The sequence below is a fragment of the Mustela nigripes genome, unplaced genomic scaffold (assembly GCF_022355385.1).
Source record: "Mustela nigripes isolate SB6536 unplaced genomic scaffold, MUSNIG.SB6536 HiC_scaffold_77, whole genome shotgun sequence".
Lineage (NCBI taxonomy): Eukaryota > Metazoa > Chordata > Mammalia > Carnivora > Mustelidae > Mustela > Mustela nigripes.
In genome coordinates this window covers 243,636-253,230 of record NW_026739492.1, presented here as the reverse complement: position 1 = coordinate 253,230, position 9,595 = coordinate 243,636, and the positions used below count along the sequence as shown (strand labels likewise).

Here is a 9,595-nt window from a genome sequence, read left to right as displayed (position 1 = left end):
TAGATGCTCTGAGCCTCAGTTTGTTCAACTATGAAATGAAGATTACAGTTCTTCTTACTATAAATATGAAATGTGATTCATTAAGGTGTGAGTGTGTGATTAGAATCCACTCTAGGCATTGTAAGCAGTGGAGTGATTCAAATCATCCTTATAAACAGATCATTTGAGCTGCTTTATGAGAATAAATTGATGGAATATTGAATTGGAAATGTTCAGAGTTAGAGATGTTGCATATGTGAAATTTAAAAATTAAGGGAAAGGCCCAACATTGGAAAGGTTCCACATTTTTGGTCAGAAAAAGGAGGCATATTCAGCCAGAGATCCCAAGAAAGAAGTCTCAGTGAAGGAAGACAATCCAGGGGGGTGATCTTTCATTCCTAATTTGAGCCACTCAGTTTGAAACCTGGCAGCTACCTTTAATCAGTCTCAAGTATTTCCTTTTTGTGACTTTATAAACTGTGGACCTTTTCATGGCATTCCCTTGTACTTTTTTCTTGTCTTTCCACTTTTTCTTTTAAAACTCAGTGGGAGCATTTCTTCCTCTGGGGAGACTTCTCTGATGTTTTTGTTTGGCATATTCCTACCTCTGAACTTTACATTTTTAACTGTTTTTGTAATGACACTTGTAACATTGGTGATTACTATGTATGCTATTGGTATTACTATGTATGCTATCACTGAAAGTAGGAAACCATGGCTTATTCAATTTGGGAATCCCCTCTATGAAACATCGGACAAAAACAGGTACTTCTATTGGTGGATATTAGGGAAGGCACATATTGCATGGAGCACTGGGTGTGGTGCATAAATAATGAATTCAGGAACACTGAAAAGAAATAAGATAAAATAAAATGAAAAACAAAATAAAATAAAAAAAACCAAAAAAACAAAAAACAAAACACAGGTACTCCTCCCACATTCTTTAATTGAATGAATCAATATAAAATTAGGCTTAAATGTATTTAAAAGTTTTCTCCCTTGTTTTGTAGACCAGCCTGCTTCTAACATGAGAAGTCATCTCCTATGCAGACTAGATGGAACCACCAAAAATTGTAACTTACTTTGCCCCCTTGGGCCTCACCCAGGATCCAAAGGAACAGAAGATCCTTTTTGTTATGTTCTTAGTCTTTTATATTTTCACAGTGGTGGGCAATTTGCTCATTGTGGTAACTTTAAGAGTCAGTAAGATCCTGGGCTCACCTATGTACTTCTTTCTTGCTAACTTACCTTTATGGATGTCATTTATTCCTCTTGTATTTCCCCCAAATTGATTTCAGAGGTTTTCATTGGGAAAAGTACCATATCCTTTCAATCTTGTATGACCCAGCTCTTTATAGATCACCTTTTTGGTGGCTCAGAGGTCTTTCTTCTGCTAGTGATGGCCTATGGCCACTATGTGGCCATCTGTAAGCCCTTGCATTATCTGGTGAGTGTGAGGCAATGGGTGTGTGTTGTGCTGCTGGTAGTGTCCAGGGTGGGAGGTTTTCTGCATTCAGTAATTCAGGTTAGCACTGTTTTTGGGCTCCCATTCTGTGGCCCCAATGTCATTGATCATTTTTTCTGTGACATGTACCCCTTACTGAAACTAGCCTGTACTGATACATATGTGGCCGGCCTGGTAGTGGTGGACAATGGTGGAGTGATCTGCAGTATTGCGTTTGTGCACTTGCTTATCTCCTATGGTGTCATCCTGTACTCTCTTAAGAACATTAATTCAGAAGGGAAGTGGAAAGCCCTCGAGACCTCTGTTTCCCACATCACTATGGTGGTCTTCTTCTTTGTTCCATGCATTTCCATTTATGCAGGACCTGCTAAGACCTTCCCTGTTGACAAATCATGGACTGTGTTTTATATAGTCATAACCCCATGTTAAACCCACTGATCTACACTCTGAGAAATTCTGAGATGACAAATGCCATGAAGAAGCTCTGTAAGAGAAATGTCATATCAAATAGCAAATAAATGCATCATCAAGATTATAGTTTATCATTAGAGCCAACCACCTCAAATGTTCAGATCCATTTTACTTTAAATGCCTTTATAGTCTGAGTGAATAATTTGTAATGAAGTGGTCAATGCAATGTTATAGTTTATTTATTTTTAATTTTTTCATTCTGGTAAAATTAATATACAGTGTTTTGCTATTGTCATATACACAGTAGCATGTTTTAACAATTCTATACATAGTGGTCATCATGAGTAAATGCTTACTCTTCATTAGTGCTGGATATTGATGAATTTTTATAGTTACCTTAATTTTAATTAATTGTTTCTTAAATTTCATAGGAGTGAAGTCATATGGTATTTGTCTTTCTCTGACTGACTTATTTTGCTTGGAATTATACTCATTAGTTCCAACCATGTTGCAAATGGCAAGATTTCCCTTTTTTTAAAATTTATTTTTTATATATTTCCAGCATAACAGTATTCATTATTTTTTCACCACACCCAGTGTTCCATGCAATCCGTGCCCTCTATAATACCACCACCTAGTACCCCGACCTCCCACCCCCCACCCCTTCAAAACCCTCAGATTGTTTTTCAGCGTCCATAATCTCTCATGGTTCACCTCCCCTTCCAATTCCCCCCCCCTTTTTTTTTTTGTTTTGTTTTTTTAATGTTGGAGTAACACACACACACACACTTGGAAGCTTTCATAATCTAGCTATTTTAAAGAAAGCTGGTACAAATGTCGGGGTGGATTTATCCTTTTAAATTAGTGTGTATTCTTTGGGTAAATGCCTACTAGTGCTATTGTTAGATTGTTGGCTAATTCTATTTATATGTTTTTGAGGGACCACCATACTGTTTCCCAAAAGGCTGTGGCAGTTTGCTTTCCCAGCAACAGTACACAAGTATTCCTATTTCTCTACATCCTTGCCAACGTGTGTTTCTTGTATTTTTGATTTTAGCTACTCCAACAGGTGTGAGGTGATATCTAATTTGTAGTTTTGACTTGCATTTCCCTGAAGGTAAGTGATGGTGAACATCTTTTCATGCTGGACATCTGTATTTTTTTTTAGAGAAATGTTCATTTATGTAGTTTGCCCATCTTAAAACAGGGCATTTGTGTTTTGAGGGGTGTTAGGTTTTATAAGTTCTTTATATATTTTGGAAACTAGCCCTTTAGACTCCTGTTTTATCTTTGTTCTATTTACGGCACTAGTTAGCATCCTGAATGTTTTGTAGACTATTTTCTTTATTCTATTTTGTTTGCATGATATATGGAATTCTTAGTGTATTTTAATTTTAAATAAAGGAATTATAATAGGTTGTAGTAAATATTAAAAATTGAACCCATACAAAGTGAGAAACATTGTAGAATAAACTTTTACCCATCCCTCACCAGCGTCTCTGTTCTAAGATTGCTCAGTTAGTAATCTTTGGTAATAAAATATATGTGTGTTTTTGTCTACATGTATAACTTTTGCATTTACGACTCAGTCTCCTGAAGATCTTTCCATACTAGTCTATATAGATGTAAATCATTCTCAACTTACTCAAAGTCCATAAACCTTCTTTCTGAAGATACAGCAAAATTCATGTTCCTAGTCCTTTCCATGTTTTCCCCAATTTTATTTTGTTATAGCCAATAAGTACAAAAAAGTTATTTTGAAATTGTTAAAGCATGAGTTTTTAGAAGTGGAATTCTTGGATCAAATGTATTTAAAGGTTGATGTTTGTAGTTATTGGTGATATTTCAAAAAGTCAAGAATGGTGCTTTTTTGAACAGTTATTGAGCTGTTGACACTAATTTTTCTTAAATATATTAATGTGATTATTTATATTGCAGGATTCTATTGCATGGGATTATTGTAGAATTTATGCTTTGATATTCATAAATTAAAATAACCTATGGGTTCTGGTTATGGGCAAAACTTCTTAGGTTTTGATATCAGTTTATAAATGGAGACTTATGAAACCACCCTTTAGCATTCCCTACCCCTAACCATTTCTCATCTCTCTGTTAGACTTACTGTATCCTTTTATACCTAAGGTAGCCCTTTGACCAGCTAATACACTGTCCAATTCACTTAAAAAATTTTGTTTCATTATCTATTGTTCCACTAGAATGTACATTCATTGCTAGATCCTTAGCAGTTATGTTAGACAGACATTGTAAATAATTGAATAAATGTTTTATGGAGAGAATTAGGAATCTGATTTTTTAAAATAATGCATTTTCTTAATCAGCTTAAGTAGCATTGGGTGATATTTTATTTGAAAATTTGTGACTAAAATTACACTAGCATTTATTTTTTATTTTGTTCCTCATAGACACTATGAGGTTGATACTATACTTGGACCCAGTTTATGGTTGTACAGATGGAGATTCATGGGGATTAAGTAGCTTTCACATGGCCGCCACCCTGAGAGAGTGTCAATGCCAAAATCAGTCCCCAGACTTAAACATGTGTTACTAATCACATCTGTACAGCAGCAACTTGGGTGGAATTCTTCCACAAAGGCATCTCAGGTTGGTGTTTCCTTGATGGTTTGTTTTTCTTTTCTCTTATGTGATTTTATTTATTTATTTATTAACATGTAATGTATTATTTGCTTCAGGGGTACAGGTCTGTGATTCATCAGTCTACACAATTCACAGCACTCACCATAGAACATTCCCACCCCAATGGCCGTAACCCAGCCACCCTAAATAAACCTTCAGTTTATTACCTGAGATTAAGAGTCTCTTATGGTTTGTCTCCCTCCTGATCCTATCTTGTTTCATTTTTTTTTTTCCCTACCCCCATGAACCCTTGCCCTGCCTCTCAAATTCCTCGTAGGAATTGCTTTGAATGTATAGATCACTTTAGCTAACACTGAAAACCTAGTAGCATGAACCATATAAATTCATGAATATTTTTCCTCCCTTTTATTTGTGTCTTCTAGAATATCTTTCAACAACACTGTGCAGTTTTTCAGCATAGAAGACTTTTGGGTCCTTGTTTAAGCTTATTCTTAAGTATTTTGTTCTTTTGATGCTCTAGTAATAGAAATTGTTTTTTTAATACTCTCTGGATTATTAAATGGTGGCAAAGAAATTTAATATGTTTTCATGTAAAAAAAAAAGCAAAACAAAACTTCTCAACAAATTTGGTATAGAAGGAATGTACTTCAATATAATAATGGCCATATATTACCAAGCCACAACTAACATCAAACTCAGCATGGAAAGGTTGAGAACTTTCCCACCATAGTCAGGAAAAAGATCAGCGTGTCCATGCTCACCACTCTATTTCACAATAGCACTGGAATAAAAATCCCTGTGAAAATTTTAACCTTTCTACATATAGATCATGGCATCAATGAAGTGAGAACACATTACTTAGAACGTTTACTTAATTTTGCTACCTAAAATAGTGTTTCTGTTGGTAGCTACTAGCTTTATATCTCAGCTTAAACATTACCTTTGAAGAAAGGCCTTCCCTGGTCACCTTTTTCTGCTTTTGCTGCTACCTTGTTTGCTGTATTATTAGCCATGGTGAAGATTATATTTAGTTTAGTAAATTGTCCCCATATTTGCTGTCTAACTCTATTATAAAAATATAAGGTCAATGCGGGAAGGAATTTTTGCATAATTTCCCCCACTATTCCTTTAATTACTGTGTCCCCATTCATAGCATGGTTTCTGGCAGTAGATTGGTGCTTTGAATTAAATAAATTAACAGTTTAATAGTTATTTTATATATAAACATATATCTAGAACATCTAACCACATTTTAAGGCAGGATAAATTTACTATTAAATGAAAGGAAAGAAAAACTTGCTATGACAAGTGGGGAAATACATGAAATTGTTTTTCCCTAATGCATCCTGAATAGGCTAAAATTTTATTCTTGACTGGCAGTAGTCTTACAATGGTTCTAAAGCTATTATTTTATGTTATATCTTTCTGATCCTAATTATGTAATTTGGCCTCCTAGTATCTTTACAGAGACATTTTTAAAAGTTTTTTTTTTTTTTTTTTTTTGTGTGTGTGTGTGGAAATTCCCAGTGAATTTAATTAAGGAAGGATCACTCTTGGACACTTTCCAATTCTAGGACTTAATGAGGAATGTGGCCAGAAGGGATAATATGTCCAGTGTTCCTTGATCCTAAAAACTGATACACATTTTTGAGGTGGTTTCTGTTAGGTTTAAAGCATTAGCTAATGAAAAACACAAGAATCTTTCTTAAAAATACCAGGTAAGCCAATTTGAGTTAAGCAAAAGACAGAATGAAGATGAATAAAGAATGGAATGATATTTTCTATTCAGAAATTAACAGGAAAGAAATTACTTGAGAAAAATCTCCCTCGGAAATGTCTGGTTGCTCTCATTTTATGTAAGGATAGGATTTCCTTTTCTTTTAGATAAATTATCCTAATGTGCTAAATTTTTGTTTTTCTCTGTGGAACCTGGAATTCTTAGGAAGTAATCTACAATATAAATAAAAACAACCTTCTGAATAACCAGGGGACTCCACAGAGAGAATGGACAGAAAATTGAATGAAATAAAATATGTCCTCAAATAACAATGCAGCTTTTTGTCCACTCTTGTCAAACTGGATGACAGAAAGACTAGGTTCCTGTGAATGAGTAAAAAGTGTTCCTTGGGTGTGGACTTGTCTTCCAAAGGTAAGATTCACAGTAAATAGCAGAAACCAGGCTTTGCTATTGTGTGAGTATCTTTATTATATAAAAGTTAGATCACTTTGAGATAAAACAAAATTGGGTTCCAATTCTAGTTTTGTCACTTCAAAATAGGTGAACTTAGGAAAAATAGATGTTCAGAGTCTCAGTTTGTTCAACCGTGGAATGGGGATTATATTCTCTATTACTGTAAATATGAAATGTGATTCATTAAATTGTGAGTGAGTGAGTAGAAGCCACTGTAGATATTGTGAGCAGTGGACTGATCATATCACTATCAGATTTAAAAAGGGCCTCTTGGGCTGTGTTAGGAGAAAAAAAATTGGTGGAGGCCAGAATGAAAGGGAAGAGACAATGCAGATGTCTACTGTGGTGGGCCAGAAGTGGGGAGGGAAGTGAAATAACCACTTTGTGATCTATTTCAAATGGGTCTAATAAGATTTGTTAAAGGTATCAATATGAGATATGAGAGTAAGAAAGGCATGAAAGGCACAGTGATATTTCTTGTCTGGGAAGTGATTTGGAAGGTGGGACCATTTAGTCAGATGGCAAACACCTACATTTGTGGCTGAAAATTAAAAATTTAGTTTTATAATTTCTGAATTAGTATCCAATTGGAGATGTTCAGAGTTGAAGATGCTGCATATATGAAGTTTAAAAATTAAAGGAGAGACCCAACATTGGAAAGGTTCCATGTTTACTGGTCAAGGAAAGAGGGCATATTCAACCAAGGTCCCTAAGAAAGAAATCTCAGTGAGGGAAGAGACAATCCAGGGCAGTGACTTTCTATTCCTAATTTGCTCCACTCAATTGAAGTGTATCAGTTACTTTAAAGGGATCTTGAGTATTTCACTTTTGTGACTTTATAAACTCTGCACCTTTGCATGGAATCCCTTGCCTTCTTGTCCTTCCACTTCTTTAAATCCCAGGAAGGAGTGCTTCCTCTGGGAAGCCTTCTTTATTTGCCATTTGATTAATATATTCCTACCACTGAACTTGCATTGTGTGACTCTCTTTATATTGGCACTTATTTCACTGAATACTGTTATGTAGAAAACCTTGAGTGTAGTGTAGAAAACTGAGTGTAGTGTAGAAAGTATAGAAAACCTTGACTTGTTCAACTTGGAAATCACAATGTCTGTGACACAAATAGGTACTCCTGCCACAATCTTTTACCCAATCTTTTAATTGAATGAATCAATAAAAGATTAACCTTATAATGCATTTAAAGGCTTTCTCTCCTGTTTTGTAGATCACCTGGCTCTAATAGGAGAAGTCACTCCCATCTGGACTAGATGGACCCAAGAAACAATGTAACTTACTTTGTCCTCTTGGGCCTCACCCAAGATCCAAAGGAACAGAAGGTCCTTCTTGTTATGTTCTTGCTCTTCTATATTTTGACTGTGGTGGGCAACGTGCTCATTGTGGTGACTATAGCAGTCAGTAAGTCCTTGGGCTCGCCTATGTACTTGTTTCTTGCTAACTTGTCTTTTATGGATGTCACTTATTCCTCTTGCATTTGCCCCAGGTTGATTTCAGATTTGTTGTTTGCAGAAAATACCATATCCTTCCAATCTTGTATGATTCAGCTATTTACAGAGCACTTTTTTGGTGGCTCAGAGGTGTTTCTTCTACTAGTGATGGCCTATGACCGTTATGTGGCCATCTGTAAGCCCTTGCATTATTTGGTAATCATGAGGCAGTGGGTGTGTGTTGTGCTGCTGGTAGTGTCCTGGTTGGGAGGTTTTCTGCATTCAGTAATTCAAGTTAGCACTATTTATGGACTCCCATTCTGTGGTCCCAATATCATTGACCATTTTTCCTGTGATATGTACCCCTTAATGAAATTGGTTTGTACTGACACATATATCATTGGCCTGTTAGTGGTGGCCAATGGAGGGATGATGTGCACTATTGTGTTTGTGTTCTTGCTCATTTCTTATGTTGTCATCTTGTACTCTCTAAAGAACTTTAGTTCAGAAGGGAGACGGAAAGCCCTCCAGACCTGTGGTTCCCACATCCTTGTGGTGATTTTATTCTTTGTTCCATGTATTTTCATGTATGTAAGACCTGTTAAAACCTTCCCCATTGACAAGTCATTGGGTGTGTTTTTTACAGTCATAACCCCCATGCTGAACCCACTGATCTACACTCTGAGAAATTCTGAGATGACAAATGCTATGAAGAATCTCTGGAATAGAAATATTATATCTTTTAGTTGATAAGTGTATTATCTACCACAAGGAAAATTCCTTTACATTGGACCCATTTTCTGAGAGTGCAGAAGTATTCCTAAAATGATTGTGAGTTCCATTTTTTTCCAAAGAATTTAAGTTAATTATAACTGAAGATGACCTAGATGATTGTGTTATAATAACAGTTTCCCTTCCTGCCAGAATGTAAGGTTCATAACACCTATAAGACTTCATTTAAAGGCTTTGTAATGCCTTTATAGCAAGGATTCAAAAATAGATAAAAATCAGTGGAGAAATTTTTATATGATTTTACTAAGCTTTAATAAGTCTGTATTTTCAAGTTTCTTCTGATAACTAGCATTATTTTCATTATATTCTTGTCATTTGAGGTAATTCTTTTTGGGGCACCAAGGTGGTTCAGTTGGTTAAATCATTTGCCTCTTGGTTTGGATTCAGGTTATGATCTCAGGGTCATGATCCATGGGTCAGGCTCCCTGCTCAATGTCGAGTCTGCTCGTCTCTCTCCCTCTGCTCCTTACCCTGCTTTCCCTCTGATTTTCTCAAATAAAGAATTAAAAAAACTTAAAATAATAAAGTAATTATATTTATTATATTATTTGTGATATTTAATGATTCAGGGAATGTTTTGCTCATTAAATTTCTCTTGCCTTAGATATAAAATAAAAAGTGTAACACTTCTGTTTTTATAAGGAAGATTGATGTGTAATAGATAAAAGTTAATAAAGAAGCAAACCTTAAACAGTG

General features: G+C 35.3%; 1 protein-coding gene and 1 pseudogene across 1 annotated transcript; both read left to right on the top strand.

Annotated features, from left to right (window-relative positions):
* Positions 1-1,034: 1,034 nt before the first annotated feature.
* LOC132008308 (olfactory receptor 4A47-like) lies at positions 1,035-1,962 on the top strand (annotated as a pseudogene).
* Positions 1,963-7,927: 5,965 nt separating this feature from the next.
* Positions 7,928-8,857, top strand: LOC132008300 (olfactory receptor 4A47-like). The gene has a single exon (XM_059386841.1). The coding sequence runs from the start codon at positions 7,931-7,933 to the stop codon at positions 8,855-8,857; it is 927 nt and encodes a 308-aa protein (XP_059242824.1). The 5' UTR covers positions 7,928-7,930.
* The last annotated feature ends 738 nt before the right edge of the window (positions 8,858-9,595 follow it).